Source organism: Podarcis bocagei (genome assembly GCF_964188305.1).
Source record: "Podarcis bocagei genome assembly, chromosome: 1".
NCBI classification, from domain to species: domain Eukaryota; kingdom Metazoa; phylum Chordata; class Lepidosauria; order Squamata; family Lacertidae; genus Podarcis; species Podarcis bocagei.
This window is the reverse complement of record NC_138125.1, coordinates 31,446,951-31,464,970: the sequence shown is the minus strand read 5'-3', so window position 1 is coordinate 31,464,970 and position 18,020 is coordinate 31,446,951. Positions and strand designations below refer to the sequence as shown.

The following is an 18,020-nucleotide window of genomic DNA, read 5'->3' as shown; positions in this document are numbered from 1 at the left end:
AGTGACCTGAACTCAAGAGGAGGCAAACAGCATGCACAACACTCGAGACGGTCCCAGTGACTAGGAAATGTCTTCCTAATCAGAAACAATCCCATCTGGGATTCCACATCACCAGCTGACACCTTAGGTCATGGAAATGTTTCTGTGATGTAAAAAATTGTTATGGTTGGGTGACTCCAGTAAAGATTCTGTTTCGAAAAAATCTGAAATAGAGAGCACAATAAATTACATATAACACTATAAGAAAGGGAAGAATCCACAAGCAGACCGCCTGGTTCCTTAACAACACCATGGACTTTTTGAACTTTGACTTTGAGGAGGATGAAGGTGAGAGTGTTGTATGTGTTTTGTTTAAAACAGCAATCACCAAATGAAAGCCCTTAGAGCTTTAGCAGAAATCACAATTATCTGTGTATGTATAAGAGCCAAAAATGAAAAGCAGGGCATTGGTGTCTTGATGAAACTCTGAAGTATTCAGAATTAAGTGAGTCCAGAAACCAACTCTCCTTCCCCACAGCAATCTTTTTCACAAAAAGAAACTAGGAAGTGATGCTCACATGTGCCAGGAATTATAAAGAATCTTAGGTTGATGAAACAGGCAACAACAGTGAGGCTGAGGTAGAAGAACCAACCACAAGTATCACCAAACAGGGTTACACACTACCACAACAGAAAGGCTGTCTGGACTGATAGGACTGGGGGGAGGGGGCAGAATTAGGAAAGAACATCTGGCTGGCATAGTAAAGCAATTGCCTCAGGCAGCAGATGCTATGTAGAGGCAGTGGTAGCTTCTCAGTCATTCCACCTAAGCCTCCTACCTGTTTGGTTTTGTCACATGGCTTGTCTTGCATCCCTTCACTTGCCTGCTGCCATCTGGTACAGTGAGGGGACATCCCTAGTGTTGAAGCAGCCTTCAGCTGCCCATCCAGCTGGCTTCTGAATATGGAACCGGGGAAGGAGCTCACTACCTTATCCTTTGCTGCAAAGATTATTGGGCCAACCCTGCTTGGGTGGCCCATTTCGCTTTTCAAAATAAGGGGTTGACCTTAGATGGCTTTTTTTGGATCCTTTATTCTATACTATTTTATTTCATCCATTCCCAGCACCCACCAGAATCTTTGATTGTAAGTCAAGATAGTTTTGAAGCCCAGTTCATTCTGAATTGTGGTTATCAATTTTGTTATTTATTATTATTGTTGTTTATTAAATTTGTATGCTGCCCTCCATCTGTAGACCTCAGGGCAGTTCACAACTCAAAAACGCAAGATAGAAACACAAAATACATAATACAAGAACAAGAAAGAAAGAAAAACAAACCAATAAACCCAACACACACCTGTCAATGGCCTCAACTAACACTCTTTTTTTCCACCCATATCGATACCTGGATGGCTGAACTGGGGATCATTCGTATCAAGCTTAAATATTGAATAACACTCAAGAAGGTTGCAGAAGTGCAGCTCAGTAACCCAATAAGTGGAAGGAAGAGGTTGTACACCCTGTGCAAAAAAAGAGATTAAATAAAGTGTAACACATTTTTTTCCTTTCCTTCATTTGGCTGGACGAGGTATAGCAACAAATCCCTTGTACAGTTTGAGTTGTCTTAAGGGGCAGTTTTCCAAAGCTGCTTCTGCCTAATTGTAAAATAAATTATGAATTGGAGGTGAGAGAGGTGGAATCACATCTAATAGCATCTAGTTACAAATCTTGCTTCCAGTACCTGTGCACAGTGGCATTCAAACCATTTCATCTTATTAGAGAACAGCACAATCCCCACCCCCAACCTCCAAAGCCTTCTCTGCCTGATACAAAACACAGCCGGCGTGTCTTCCAAGTTAGCAACACAAGAAAGAGATGAAAGCAGTTGTCATCATTTTAGGTGGTCAACAAAATGTGGGGAGCCCAGTCACGGTAAGTGATTGTAGGTGTGAGAAATGACAAACACCAAGAAAGGAGGAGAACCTCATTTGAAATGAGCAACAGCACATCCATTGCAAGCGAACATCACAAGACAGCTAGTGGTGGACTTTTCTGGATCTCACAGCAAAAGCAACCATCAACCTCTGACAGCTTTTGGGTGAGTGTCATGCACACTGGAGAGAAGGACGAAGATCCATGGATGGGGAAGGAGAGAGAAAGCTTTTTAAGGGGCTTGGGTTCATGAATGGCTTCACTGATGGGCAACGAGGGCTTCTTGTGTAGTGTAATAGGCATAGCAAGGGGCTTGTATTCCTATTGCAGAATGTGTGCAATTAATCTCATTCCAGATGAGTATGGCGAGATGTCGGAAGGCAGCACGTCTGCAGAGATCCTGTCTGTTACTGACACCACTGACAAAGAAGAGAAGTCAAGGGATGAAAATTCTGACACAGACCTTGAGATAGAAGGTGGACTGTTTAGTATCTTGTCTTCCAGCCAAACCTTCCCCCACAGCCTCATAATAACCTTGTAAGAAAGTAGTGACTTTGTCAAGGACACTCAGTAGTCATGGGCATAGCCAGGGAGGGGGAACTGCCTCCCCAAATCAAGCAAATCAATAAAAATATTTAACTAACTGAGATTCTGCCCCCCCCAGCATAAATCTTGGCTACACCCATGTCAGTAGTTGTCTGTTTAAAAGTATTGGTTCTGTTGCTAAACTGAGGAATGCCTCTATAACCTTCATTTTAGTTCATCAAGGTAAAACAAAACATGGATCAGCCACAGATATCAGTGTCAAAGTTATTTGACAATAGTAGGCCTTGTCAATCTTATTTAACTGAAGGCTAAAGCGAGTTGCTAGCCACAATGGCTAAGCTCTTGCTCCACAGTCAAAAGCAGTAATGCTTCTGAATTCCATTTGCTGCAAGCCTAAGGGGGAATGGGGAATGTTTTTCTGCTCAGATCCTGCTTGCTGGTTTCCCATAGACAGCTGGTTAGCCACTGTGAGAACAGGATGCTGGACTAGATGAGCCATTGACCTGCTCCAGTAGGCTCTTCTTATGTTCTTAGTCTCGAAATGTTATACAGGAACCACAATCCAGTTCTATTTGCACTTACTTGTATGTGACTAGTAGCCCTGCCAGTGGATGTACAGAGACATCTGTATCAGGAAACCATCAAATAAAATTGTGGACCAGCCATGTACAAGAATGTGTATCTACATCAACCCTGCAAATGGATTTTCTTTGTTGTATTGGTTTACCTGGTTGCTATTTCTTGAACATAAATAGGATTGATTTAACTATAGATGCAGTGCATATTGTAGTGCAGGCTTGGCATAACTGGAAGGATAGAGATATTTGTGATCTTATGATTCTTTCCTGGAATCAGTGTGAGTTTGGCACATTTGCAAGGCACAAGGGAGAACTTCAGGCGTGTTCAGTTGCCTAATATTTTAGGGGCCATCAATTTAAACCTTTCCTTAGCAACTGTGCTACTGAAGTCTAGGTCAGGACACATCTGTTTTCTTTGTAGTGATCACGGGGGAAATGCTATGCCAATCAGACTGGTTTGCTTTTCCAGATGTTGACCGATCATTTGCAACCATAAAGGGTGCAGAACTCTACATAGAGGCTTGCAAGCTGGTAGGAGTGGTTCCTGTCTCGTACTTCATTCGTAACATGGAAGAGCCCATCATGAACCTTAACCATCATGGGCTTGGACCCAAGGGAACGAAAGCCATTGCCATTGCTCTGGTTGTAAGTACTTCAAAATAATAGTCCACACTATTTCACATCAAGTTGATAGGGGAGAAAGAAGATTATTCTTAAATGTAGGAAGAAAGAGGACACTGTCTTATCACTAGATCTGGTTAACTGTACTGTGTAGGTGGCAACGTCCCTGTCCCCATATTTCCCCTTCACATTTGGAGCTTTAACCAGAATTGCAATTGTATTGATGTCCTTTGTTTACACTCTGCAACTTGGTCCCACACTGTTTTCCCCATCAGAATCACATTTCCCAGCTCCTACTAGCCCTGCTAGGGGAAAGGTTGGTACCTGTATTATTAATTTTGTAAACCTAAGAGGTTATATTTACAACCAAGATGTAAACAAACAAACAAACCAAACAGCCTGTCTTCCTCCCATGGTAAATACTGCCTTCAGGGTGTGTGATTTTGATCAGAGAATTAAAAAAGGTAAAGGGACCCCTGACCATTAGGTCGAGTTGTGACTGACTCTAGGGTTGCGGCACTCATCTTGCTTTATTGGCCGAGGGAGCCGGGGTTAAACAGGAAACTATCCCCCCTACACACACACACACCTATCCCAATATAATTCATCTGTCTCCTGTTTGTAAATTCTCCCTCTCCCCAAGCTATTTTTCATCTAGGAGTAAAGATCCCAATGGTGTCCTAATCTGCTCCTCTGCTTAGCTGCTGTTTAAACTTTAAAAACAAAGCCCATTAGCTGCATTCATTCAATTAATGTTAACTCTAATGCTAACTGTCCGGGCTTACAGTTCTTTGTGGTTTTGTGATGTCGAGTGGCAAAAACTAATATTTTGGGCAAACAGAGAACTTTTTAAAAAGCCTTTTCTGTCAGTCAGTTCTGCTGATTTCCTGTAGTTCTCTATTCCTCTTTGCATTCTTTAGTCCAACACAACCATCACCCACTTAGAGCTAGAAGATAACTGGATTCTGGGCGAAGGAGCCACATACCTGGTGCAGATGCTGCGGGAGAACTGCTACATCCAGGAGATGGTACCCAATCTTTCCCTGTATGGAGGGTGAAGGGAGTTCACTTACTTGACGAGTTCGTTCTTTTTTTGGTATTGATTATTATTGCTATTATTGATGTGCAAAGTGTTTTACAACCTTTTTCTTGTTTATCTCTGGAAACTGTTCACGGGCCTTCTCATTTCACAATAATCGCTTACATGTTTTCAATGTATGAAGTCCCATGTTCAGCCCACACCCCTTCAATTATATGTTCTCGGATACAAGGGCTAGGAAGGACTCTGGAACCCTAGAAAACCATCAGAATCATAGTAGTTGATTGATCTATTGGCCAAACCTATTTGGTGTTTCACAACTTTCTGACTAGTTGCAGGACCTTAGCCAGACCTAGCAGAGTAAACGCAGAATCCACGGAAGCAATTGGCAACTTGGCTGCAGACAGGATAGTCGAAGCAGGAACCAGGAACTTGTAGTTAGGTGTTTATTATATACAGTGGACTATTTACAGGAACAGAACACGGATCTTTTGCTAGCGCTCTCATACACGACTCACAACTCCTACACTGACACACAGAACTCTGAACCTCTGAACTATTGAACTAACACATTCCAGTTAGTAGGCCATTAATTATCACTCCCTTGAGAGAGCCTGACCAATCAGGGAGCAATCTCCATGTCTCTGTTATCACCAGGCAGACTTACTCCTTCATATTGCCTTCTGGCTGTCTGCCAAACCTTAATTGATTCTGTGTGAGTAGCTGCACGTACACAGTTTCCCAACATGATCAGCTTCAGGATTTTGGGAGTCCCTGAGCAAGAGATTGTTGATATACCTTCTTATCTGGTGGTGAGAGCCTGGAGACCATCCCAGGGCCCTCTGCAGAAATGCCATGTGCAGCAGAGCTAAGCCCCACATCAAATTATTTTGAAAGCCAAATTTAGCTTTCTAAAATATACGTATCATTGCCCATATCAGTATTGCGCGTAAGTAGCATCTTCACACAGTCTTTTGAGTTCCATGCGTAAGTTCATCCTTTGAATTCTGCATTAGCCCCTAGAATAACATCATACTCTGGGCCCATATTCACACAAATCCTAAAAACAGGCAGCTTATCCATAGATGTGCACTGAAATTGTAAGGGGAGGAGAAAATTTCACATTTTTTTGCCGTCCTGTTTGTGAATACAACAAGTCAGGGCCCAAATACGCTTGACTTTAAATAAATTAATTCAGTCAACATGCAGGTTGTTTCAAATGCAAATAGGATCCAGAAGGAGGGTATAGTATTGTAGGGAACTGCAGAGTGTGGAGAGTATAAACCTTTCCCTTCTGCCAAGGTCTCTCCAAAAGTGCTGCCCCCAACAAATACTCACTGCTTCTTGCACCAGGAGAGAAGCTTGCATCATAAACAATGAAAACCCCCCTCCTTGTGCAAACAGCAGGTGGGGACGGATTTTCACCTGGGCCAGTGCAGCAGGGTAAAGGTTAAGATCTCCCTCCACACATCTTATTATTTCAGTGCTGCTCTCTCCTGCTTCAGACGAAAAATATGCACATTAAATATGCATTTTAGGTGCAATTAACGTTGACATACATATTTATACTTTCTCTCTGTATTTTATTTAATAATACATTTAAATGCATATTTTGAGATGTTCAAATTGCGGAGAAACGCATCACAGCATTTGGAGAACAGAAACATCAGCTAAGTTTTGATCCTCACCAGAGGTGCCGAGTTGTGCACCACATTGCGGGGGGAGGGTGGGGGAATCTTCATTGTGTGCAAGATTGGGGGGAGGGGCTCAGCTCTATCCCCACATACGGGGGCTGGCTAAGCTGTCCTCAGCCCCATAGAGTTGGCGTCTGTGATCCTCACATGAATCTGAGCGGTGTGTACCAGTTCATTTTGTATCGTTGCAAAGGTCCAACTCCACTTTCCTCAACTTGGTGCTCTCCAGATGTTTTGGATGGCAATGCCAATCAGCGAGTGTGGCCAGTGGTAAGGGCTTATCAGAGATGTGGTGTAATGACATCCGGATAGTACCATGTTGGGGGTAGGCTGGTCACATTCCTCAAACACCTCTTTATTCAGAACAGCTTCATCCTTTTAAGATGTTCGTCCTCTTTCCTTGCCTTATTCCCCCCCCCCAATGCATTTCAGAATATTTCCAATAATCATCTCAACACAGAAGGAGCTGAAGCTATCTGCAGGATGTTCTACAATAATATTTCAAATATCCGGGCTGTTCAGCTTTCAGGTACGATTTCTACCTCTATAGACACAAGTGGAATGATGCAGCAACACTGATATTTCTGAATACTGTACACAGGAACACATAAAAGTAGCCTTCCTCAACCTGGAGTCTTTCAGATGTTCTGGACTGAAGCTCCTTTCATCCCTCCCTGACCATTGACCACTGACCATGCTGGCTGGGGCTGGTGAATGTTGAAGTCCAAAACCACCAAGCTGGGGAGGGATATTAGACAACAAGGCTGGGAAGACCTGTGCCTGAATTCTTGGCTACTTCCAGTCAGATCAGGCTATACTGGGGCTAGAAGAAGAAGTGAACCTGCAGATTTTCATGTTTTTGTTATACAGTGGTACCTCAGGTTACATATGCTTCAGGTTACATACACTTCAGGTTACAGACTCAGCTAACCCAGAAATAGTGCTTCAGGTTAAGAACTTTGTTTCAGGGTGACAACAGAAATCGTGCTCCTGCGGCGCGGCGGCAGCAGGAGGCCCCATTAGCTAAAGTGGTGCTTCAGGTTAAGAACAGTTTCAGGTTAAATACGGACCCCCGGAATGAATTAAGTACTTAACCTGAGGTACCACTGTAAATGAGTGAGGGTCAAGTGGGACCTGCAACAAAATGTTGCAGTGTGGAGCATAGGCGCCGACTCCGTTTGGGGGGCTCCGCCCCCCCAATAATCTCCGGCGCCCCTCCAGCAGAGCGCCACCGCCGCCCCTCCCCCAGCCCAAAATGCACAGGGTCGGGCTGCATGCCTCCTGCCCTCCCTCCCGAGCAAAAGCTCCACCCAATTTCCGCTCCGGAGCTGATTAATAGGCGCAGCACGCTCTCCCCTATTCGCTCACGAGGAGGCGGCGCCACTTTATTTGCATATATTCATGAGCTTATTTATTATTCATGAGCTTTCCCGGGGCCCCCCCAATATTTTTTATAAGTCCGCGTCCCTGGTGTGGAGTGCTTCCTATTCATGATGCCAGCCAACCATACCATTTTCTAGGGGCCTGTCCACATTTCAGCAGTATTTAGCTGTTAGTCCACTTTTACCCCATTTCAATTAGACTGTAGTCCTGACCTGTACATATTAGAATTTGTATATGAGGAGGAATTTTGGTCTTTGCCGTTAATACCAGTAGAAGTTCCCTTTTGTCTCCACCTTCTAATGTTCTGATTCTATTATGTGTGCATGAATGTGAACTCCATGCATGACATCTGAGTCATTCCAAAGTAGGAAGTCTGTAAGCCCTTTGGAAGGAACCATGAATAGGGATGGAGAAAGGAGGGAAGGAAATGAGAGAAAGAATCTTAAACCTCTGCTTTGTTCTGCATTGTTTTGACTTGTGACGTTTGTAATACACAATCCATGTCTGGGGAACACAAGTCAATCTCTACAAAGGAAAACTGTGCATGTGATGTACTGAGCAACAAGTTCACATAAAGCTATGGTCAGTGCTTTATTTCTGGGGGTACACAGGGGTAAGCACACCCCTAAACATTTTTTAGAAAAGAAAAGAAAAAGCACTGCCTATGGTACATTTAACAGGAGGACTCCAGCTCCAAATGCAGCTGTTTCAGTCATGCACAAAAGATATATGTACTTTGCATGTGTTGTCTATGTGATTTTCCTACATGGAAGTGAAGTCAATGTAGGTAATTGACTTGTGTGAAACAGCCCTCTGTTAGCATCCTCTTTTCCTCTTCAGGAAACAACTTTAGGGAAGAGACAGCACCATATTTTTCGGAATCATTAATGGTGAGTAACTTGTGAGCTGGGGAAACTGGGAGTCTGTGCAAAAGGCCGTAAATGAAAGGTTATGGTGCACCCTTCAAAGTGAGGGTTGGCAATGACCTGTGGCAGCGGGAAGAGAAGCTACTTCATGCCTTGTCTGCTCAAAATCGTTCTCGCCAAACTTTGTTTATTCATGCAGTGGGTGGGGTGGGGGAAAATGATTTAGTCCCTACATCTTTCCCCCTGCAGATAGAAAAACTGCTGTCTGTAGAAAGTATGAACAGGCGAATGGCAGGAAGGGAAGAGCCCCTCACTCCGCCCACCTAGTGGTCACCTGATTTTCTTTCTTTTCAAAATTGTCATAAGGGAGCCTAATGGAGCTGCTTCTCATGTTTAATTTAGCCCTAAGAGGAAATGTGGGTTGCCAGGGAGGTGCTGTGGTAAGAGGTACCATTATATTCCATGCACTGGAGGACTGGGGAGGGAGTATCAGGGAATCGGAGAATAAGAGACCAGAAGAAAAGAGGACGGGGAATATTTTCTTTCATGCTATACTGAGAATGTTCTTCTCAAGTAAATGTGCTCAGTACTGTGAGTAAAAAGGAAGAAATAGCAGCACACTGTGTTGAGCACAATTTGTTTCATCCTCCCCGTCCCCAATGCTCCACTACAGGGAATGAATTCCTTTGTGCCTGTTGACAGCCTCTTGGGTGAAATATTATTGCTGCTGAACTTTCTGGGTTTTTTTGGGTTGGGTTTCTTTATGGGTCACTGTATTGAAATTTGAAATGTTGAAATCTCAATCAGAGGCAGAACTTTGGGGTAAGGTGTGCATTGAACCAGACACTGAGAGTATGCCACCTTATAAAAATACCTGCAGTGATGCTTCAGAATACCAGTTGCTTGAAACCGCAGGAGGGGATTGTTCTTGCGCACAAATCCTTCTTGTGAGTTTCCCACAAGCATCTGAGAACAGGGTGCTGAACTATATGGGTGGCATGATCCATCAGGCTCTTATTTATGTTCTTTTGTCATCACTGTCAGTATCTTGGTGGACTAGGTTGATGCACACCACAAATGGGTGTTTATGTGCACGGCAAGCAATGATCATTAAGGTAAAGGTAAAGGTACCCCTGCCTGTACAGGCCAGTCTTGACAGACTCTAGGGTTCTGCGCTCATCTCACTCTAGAGGCCGGGAGCCAGCGCTGTCCGCTGACACTTCCGGGTCACGTGGCCAGCGTGACGAAGCTGCTCTGGCAAACCGGCACCAGAGCAGCACACGGAACGCCGTTTACCTTCCCGCTATAAAGCGGTACCTATTTATCTACTTGCACTTAAGGGTGCTTTCGAACTGCTAGGTGGGCAGAAAGACGGGAGCTCACCCCGCCACGGGGATTCGAACCGCCGACCATGCGATCGGCAAGTCCTAGGTGCTGAGGTTTTACCCACAGTGCCACCCGCGTCCCAACAATGATCATTAGATACTACGAAATAGGCAAATGGGATGTCTAAGTCCAGTGCTTGGTCTGAAGGCTGCAACTGAGCTCATAGGTCTGTGCACCATTTCTCTCCACAGGTCAATTACAGAGTGATAGAGCTGGACCTCAGCCACAATGAGTTTGCTGACAAGGGAGGAGAGCAGCTGGGACAGATGCTGGGTAACCTTCTTATGGCTACCAGTGGGACCAAAGAGTTACGTGCTCCCTGCTTCCACAAGCAGGAAGAAGTTCCAAGGGGCAACACTACCTGCTTGGTTTCCTTTTGGAGGAGAGACAGATCCTCCAAGTGTCCCTATTTTCCAGGGACGTCCCTGATTTACAGAAGCCGTCCCGGTTTCTGATTTGATCCCGGAATGTCCCGCCTTTCCTGAGGATGTCCCTTTTTTCATTGGAGAAATGTTGGAGGGTATGGGGTTTTGCGACCCCCAAGGCAATTCTGTATAGGGAAGGTTTTTTTTAAATGTTTTGTTATGTTTTTACATATGTTGGAAGCTGCCCAGAGTGCTGGGGCAACCCAGTAAAATGCGTGGGGTATAAATAGTAAAATTATCATTATATAATGGGATGTCCCTATTTTCATTGGAGAAATGTTAGAGGGTATGGAGAGATCGCTGGAGTCTTCTGCTGCTTTTGTAACAGTTGGGTTATTTGCAAATGTATAAATATAGCACAGGTGGAAACTAGCACCTTAAGCATTCCTAGCAGGCAGCAGATCCACTAACCCATTCATCATTTATTCTGCAAGAAGCCTATTGTGCAATGGCTCCGTCTGAAGCAGTGCATTGGTAAATTTATCATAACCATTTGTTTAAAATGTAATAATTAAAGAAGACTTTGGGAAAGCTAATATACCATGCATGTATTTTAATGTTGGTACTCTGCCTTCCAAATACAGTATGATTCCTGACAATTTAGAATATCCCTTGACTGTGTAATCCTAGTTTCACCCTTGCAAAACTACCGTAGTTCCCAACACCCATAACAAATTACAGTTTCCAGGATTCCTTGGGGGAAGCCAGGTGCTTTCAGTGCTTTAGATGTATGGCAGACTGCCAAAACAAAGAAAGCTAATCAGAAGGAGGTTCTTGTGTAAAGACTGCGAGCTCACTTCAGTTCTTGTACTGAAAACAATTTTTTCGGCTCATAATGTGCTCAGAGGCATTCTGCATCATTTGTTAACTGGCTCAGGTTGATAAATCTTTGAGTTCTAATTTTAAAAAATTTGGAGTGTGTCTGACAAACTTGAAGTCTGCTAACTCCTGCTCTGGAGGCAGAAATGCAAAATAAATAAGCAGCCTCATCATTTCATGGATTTGAGACCATGTTGTGGCCAGGAGGCATTCCATAGGCACCAAGTCTAGCGCCCACAATGCAGGGCTCTGACGCGACTTCCAGTTACCTGAGGCCTCCTGAGACCTCTGATGAGACTTCTGGTGGAAACCGGAAGTTGCTTTTGGAGGTCTTGCAAGGTCTCGGATGTAATTTCTGAGGCCTCAGAAGAGTCGCTGACCTGCCAACCCAACGTGACATCATAACCTGGGGCCCAAGTCAGTGCCTCTGAGGCATTCAGTTTACTTCTGGAATAGTGGGTAGCTTTGCCCTTCCCTATTGTGGAAGGAAAAGAAGGCTGGCCTTACCAAGAAAAATTCAAGCAGTAGTTACCAAGGGTGGCCCTGTCAACTTGCTTTAGTCTTCTTTCTATCAGATATACAGTGGTACCTCGGGTTACAGATGCTTCAGGTTACAGACTCCGCTAACCCAGAAATAGTACCCCGGGTTAAGAACTTTACTTCAGGATGAGAACAGAAATCATGCAGCGGCAGTGGGAGGCCCCTTAGCTAAAGTAGTACCTCAGGTTAAGAACAGTTTCAGGTTATGATTGGACCTCCAGAATGAATTAAGTTCTTAACCCGAGATACCATTGTACAACATTATTTTGATTTTTCACTTATTGGACAAATAAGCTTCCTGGGAATAACACCCCAAACTTTTAGAGCATTTCCATTACACACAAACAACACACATTTTTTTGGTGTTAAAATGAATATCAGATATGTGATTTCTAACCAGATAAGAGTTTCCTTGAAATTAGTCTGGAGCTTACCCCCTTAGCAGAAATAGCATTTTCACAGAACCAATTCAGCATTGTTAATGTTATTAATCCAGCATGAAGGCCAGCGGATGCCTGCAAGAGGCAGATAAATCCATCATTATGATGATAGCCAAGGGGGGTGGTGGATAGATAGCTTGATATGATTATGCCTCCGTCAAAATCTGGCTTGGAAACGAAGGCTTGCTTCTAAAAAAAGGATGCGCCATCCCAGCAGCTGCGATGTGGTGCCCTCCACATGTTGCTGAATTCCAACTCCCTACGGTGGGAGTTGTAATCCAGCAACATCTGAGGGACACCAAATTGGCGACTTCCATGAACCAAGAGGGAAAGCTTCTGGGAATGTATAGGAATCCAACTGTTTTCTCAGATCTCTTTCCACCACAGCTCCGCAGAGGCACGATTGGGTCCCAGAATTGAAATCACCTTAGAAACTCTTGACTGATGTTTCAGTGTATGTGTGTGTGTGTGTGTGTACAGTATATACAACTGTATGTCATGACTGTATCATTGCTGCTGAGGCATTTGCAGGGAGTGGGGAAGGCAGAAGTTTGAAGGGGCAGGAAGGCTTTCTTGCGAAAAGCAAAGAAAAAGCCTCAGCCACTTCATATTTAATGGCAAGAACCGACCTGCCCCCAAATATGAACCCCCACCCCCCACCCCTGAAACGTCCAAAAATCCCAGGGCCGTCCTAATTATGTCAATGCGAGTCTGGGATCATCACAGACTCTCCTCCAAAGAGCCATTTATTTTCACCCACCCCAATCTTTTTCATCCTCAGCAAGTTCTTTTCTTTTCTTTTCTTTTCTTCTTTCTCCTCAGCCAACAATGAATCGCTGGAGGTTCTGAACCTGAGTTGGAATCACCTGCGCATGAAGGGGGCTGTAGCCCTGTGTGCAGGCCTCAGGGTAAGACTTCGTTGGGTCTCGCCTTTGCGGATCCTGGGGAGAGGATCCCGGGAGCAAGGCGAGGCTGGAGACCAATTCAGGAATAATGCCTGAACAGGACCGGCGTGTGGGGATGAAGAGGCAATGGTGGAAAGAGGCCTGTGGTGATTGAGAGCAGCAAACAGGGTGCCCTTGCTGCTCAAAGTACCTTTTACTGCCCCATCTCATAGATGGTTGGGGTGGCGGGGAGAGTGCTGTTGCACTCAGGTCCCTCTTTCTGGTTTGCATGGGCATCTGCTTAACCGCTGTGAGAATAGGGTGCTGGAGTCCAGCAGGCTTGTCTTATGCTCAGTGTGGCAGCAAAATGGGCATGCATTGGGAGTTGGCACATGTGCTTTTTTTCCTGGGGGGACGCAGGGGTACGCATACCCCTAAACATTTTGTGAATCTAATGGGAGAAGAAACTCAAAATTTTAAAAAAATTAGTTTATTCTCTAGCACGGTGAATCGTCAGTTCCGTTGAATAGCACGTTGATTGGTCAGTTTTGTTGTTACCACCTCCGATGGCGGCCTCATTTCTTTTCCCGGTGTTTCCTGAGTCACAGACGGAAGTGAGCGTTTAATGTGTGAAGCAGTGTGGAATGTGGATGTCTGTTGTTTTACTGATGAAAGTTTGGCCTCATTGAGGGGCAGTATTTCAATACGAGTCGGAAAACCACTGTGAGCTGTCAGCTGTGTAATACGAGACAATGCATGTTCTTCGTACTTTTGTCCATTTACTGTATTTATTTCCCCCGGTTTGAACTATAAAATAGCAATTCACTTGAGTCAAAATGAGAGTACCCTTAAACATTTTTTTTTAAGGGGGGGAAAGCACCTGGTAAAGCCGTACCATACCCACACCCACACCATCCAACTTTTTCAGATAAAAAACTGGGATGAGCGACATTCAGGACGTGCTCCTGGGCAAGTTACGTGACCTGTGCCACTATCTCACCCCAAAAAAGCTTTTTTTGGGAGGGACAAGGTAGCGTGTGATATCATGGCACCCAAAAGGGCCACTGTGGTCTCACTTGAAAAAACAGGATCCCCTCCTTTCCCCCCCGGGACACTCCGTGGGTATGCCATACCTACCTTGCTGCCCACTCCAGGTGAGGCCCCTCCAAGTCAACCCACATTCCAAAGTCCAAATTGGGCACTATTATTTATTATTTTCAAACACTTTTATACCCCACCAGTTTATATTTTAGAAGATTTCAAAGCAATGTACAGGAGTGATTTTTTTAAAAAGCATAACTAAAACCACAACCCACGAGCTGGGAATATAAACTAGCCCTGTGAGGAAAAATTTGGCTGGTGGGTTATAAGCTGGCACAATTGCCTGGCACCGCTAAAAGGATTAAAAATAATAATAAAATCACTGGTGTTTGGACAGGCACCAAGAGGAAATCGAGTTTGTTGTTTGGTGGTGCTATTAAGGGTACAAGTTAGATACCATTATGTGAAAACTGGCACTGAAGGAGCAGACAGGATTTTGTGACTTGCAGCTGATCCTAAAGGAATTATGGAAGAGCCATTCACATTGTAATAAACTGGACTTTAACCATCAGAGAGCTTTACAGTGCTATCCTCAGCATGTCTTCTTGGAAGTAAGCCCCTCAGTTGGTACCCATCTGTCTTGGGAGACAATGGAGGAGTGTGCCTTGCAGGGGGAGGGGAGTGTAAAGTCAAACCTTTGGGAGTTACAGCACCTGCTATGGCTGTAGGTAGTGATATGGGAGAGACATGGTTTGTTGCAGCTGGGCAGATGAAGGTGTCTGTTTGTGCTCCCTTGGCGTTTCTTGTCTCTGTGCTCCTCCTGAAGAGTTCTATTTTTATTATTTCTATTATGTCTCCAGAACTGGTTCCAGGGTGATTTACAGGGTTAAAAAGAACATATACACGAAACCACAAATAAATGTTAATTTCTCCTCTCTCTTTCTCTTTCTGGAGGCCAATGGAGCATTGAAGGTACTGAACCTTTCGTGGAACGGTTTTGGGAATGAGGGTGCTCTGGCCCTTGGGGAAGCCCTCAAGGTCAACAATGTGCTAAATGAGCTGGACATCAGCAGCAACCATATCAACAACGAAGGGATATTAAAGTTGTGCAAGGGGTTAGAAGTTAATGGTACCCTTAGAATCCTGAAGGTAGGATTTTATTTTCTGAGCTGGTTTGGAGCATATGGTATATGAAGGATGTTTTGTTTTTGTAAATTGTTTATTCAAGAGTATTTCTAAACCACTTAATTTTTTTAAAAAAACTCTAAGTGTTCAACAACCCTACAAGTGAACTTAAAGAAGCTAGAACAATATCATAAAAGCAGAAGTCAAATGGTGCAAAGTCCAGCCTATTGATCAGAGAAAGCCAGCAGAGCAAGATACGTCTTTACAAGATGTTGGGAGCAAATAATTGATGATGTTTCAGGTATAGCTGAAGGAAGGGCATTCCAAAGTGGAGGAACGTGCTAAACTGAAAGGGGTTTTTTTGTTTGTTAGCTGAAAGGCTATGTCTACATCTACAGTTCTCTGATCAGGCGGACATGAAATAAAAAATGAGAAACTCCGTGGAAAAAGTAAAGAAGAAATATCATGATTAATAAATCACACACCATTAAGAAGGGCAAGATGCCACATAAAACTCAGTGGCGTAGCGTGGGGGGTGCAGGGGGGGCCGGCCGCACCGGGCGCAACATCTGGGGGTTAGGGTTAGGGGGCGCAAATCCACGGGTTAGGGGGCGCAAATTACTTGCCTTGCCCCGGGTGCTGACAACCCACGCTACGCCACTGATAAAACTTATGTTATAACTTACATTAAGTGACTGATTGTTGATTAAGTGAGAAACGTAGAGACAAACATATGATGAAGATGCCAAAGGGAGTTCACAACTTATCTGAGAAACTTCCAAATGTCTTCTGTTGCTTTTGAATTCTCTCTTCCTCCACAGAAAGTGTGGCTGAAGAACCAAGCCGTACACCCCCTGCCACACACGTTATAATGGTAGTGATTGGGATTTGCCCTGACTAAATTATTATTGTTCACTTTAAAGATCTGTTTATATTTACTGTTATGATGTAGTAGATATAATCGGGACAATTTATTTATTTATGAATGCACTTTCATAAAAATATATAGCAAAGTGCAAAATGTAAGAATAAAATCAACAAAAACATCTATAAAAACATCAATAAATTTAAATACAGTACATACTGATTTGTTAAAATTTTCAGGCAGCCCAATGTGTCCCTGCTGCTCCCACCTCCCAGTCAGCACACCATGGATAGCAATAGATAAGCAGTGCGTTCCACTGCTCTTAGTCCAGTCACTATAATTCCCATTTCTCAGATCAAGAACTGAGGTAAAGCGTTTATATATTGCCACACAATATCCATCTCAGAACTGGAACCATCCCAGACCTTTCAACTCAGTTCTTTAACCTTAGGACTACTGATGGTGCATTCCTTTCTAGCAAGTGAAATATTTCCTATCTTCAGATCATCTCTGATTTCTTTTCCTTATAGATGTCCCACAATCCCATTACAGTAGAAGGCGCCATTGCTCTCGTCTCATGTGTCAGAAAGAACACAAGCACCAAAATGGAAGAAATCAATATTTCGGTAAGAGGATACTAAGGGAGAGTTCAGCAGCCCTCATAATTCATAATGCTGAAATCCTGCCTAGGCACAAATGTAGACAATTCCAGCAAGAGAGAAAAGCGTGAGGCATCTGAAGAAACTGGTGTGGTTGCATAAGGAGCTTACAGATGAGCTGGGGTTTAAGAAGGGCATCTATTAAAAAATGGAAGAAAGGGGAAATCATGAAGGAGGAGTATACACGAGTAGCCAACAGTTGCAGGGAAACAATCAGGTGGGCCAAAGCTCAGAATGAACTCAGGCTTGCAAGAGTGGTTAAAAATAATTTTAAAAGGTTTATTCAGCTGTTTGAAGCAAGAGGAAGAGTAAGCAAGTAGTAGGTCCTCTGCATGGAGAAGACGGAGAAATGCTAGGAGGTGACAGAGAGTAGGTGGAACTACTCACCACCTACGGTACTTTGCCTCTATCTTCACCCAAGAGGAAAGTGCCCAATCTGGTGATAACAGAATAAACAAGGCAAGGAGGCAGCAGCAGCCCAATATAGGAAAAGAGGTAGTAAGGGAACACCTAGCTACTTTAAATGAATTCAGATTTCCAGGGCCTGGTGAGCTTCACCCAAAAGTACCAAAGGAGCTTGCGGATGTAATCTCAGAGCCCCTGTCTATAATCTTTGAGAATTCTTGGAGAACAGGTGAGGTCACTGTAGACTGGAGGCAGGTAAATGTCCCCATCTTCAAAAAGGAGGGGAAAGAAGACCCAGGTGACTACCAACAAGTGAGCTTGACATCAATACCAGGAAAGGTCTTGGAACAGATAATTAAACAGTCAGTCTGTGAGCACTTAGAAAAAGGATGCAGTGATTACGAACACCCAGCATGGCTTTCTCAAAAACAAGTCATGATAGACAAATCTCATTTCTTTTTTGATAGAATTACCAACTTAATGGATCAAGGGAATGCTGTGGACATAGTGTATCTTGATTTCAGTAAGGCATTTAACCAAGTCCCCCATGATATTCTTGTGGGAAAGTTGGTAAAATGTTGGTTGGATGAGATAACTGTTAGATGGATTTGTAACTGGTTGGCTGACCAAACCCAAAGAGTGCTCACTAAGGTTCTTTGTCATCCTGGAAAAGTGACAAATGAGAAGTGGCAGGGTGTTGTCCTGGGTTCAATCCATTTTCCATTTGTGTTGCATCTGTTTAGATTATAAACCTGAGGACAGGGGCTGTTTTTAGTGATTGGCAAATCACACT

At 43.9% G+C, this 18,020-nt stretch overlaps 1 protein-coding gene across 2 annotated transcripts in view; it reads left to right on the top strand.

Moving 5' to 3' along the window:
* Positions 1–31: 31 nt before the first annotated feature.
* Positions 32–18,020, top strand: part of LRRC74A (leucine rich repeat containing 74A) — a 29,047-nt gene continuing 11,058 nt past the window's right edge. For both annotated transcript variants that reach the window (XR_014002726.1, XM_081173888.1), the window contains exons 1-10: positions 32–327; positions 2,268–2,387; positions 3,505–3,680; positions 4,577–4,684; positions 6,822–6,918; positions 8,613–8,662; positions 10,216–10,297; positions 13,071–13,156; positions 15,128–15,322; positions 16,694–16,789. Coding sequence is in view for 1 of the 2 variants with exons in the window: in XM_081173888.1 (XP_081030014.1) it covers positions 291–327; positions 2,268–2,387; positions 3,505–3,680; positions 4,577–4,684; positions 6,822–6,918; positions 8,613–8,662; positions 10,216–10,297; positions 13,071–13,156; positions 15,128–15,322; positions 16,694–16,789 (1,047 nt within the window). In the remaining variant the exon portion in view is untranslated. The remainder of the gene's footprint in view (positions 328–2,267; positions 2,388–3,504; positions 3,681–4,576; positions 4,685–6,821; positions 6,919–8,612; positions 8,663–10,215; positions 10,298–13,070; positions 13,157–15,127; positions 15,323–16,693; positions 16,790–18,020) is intronic.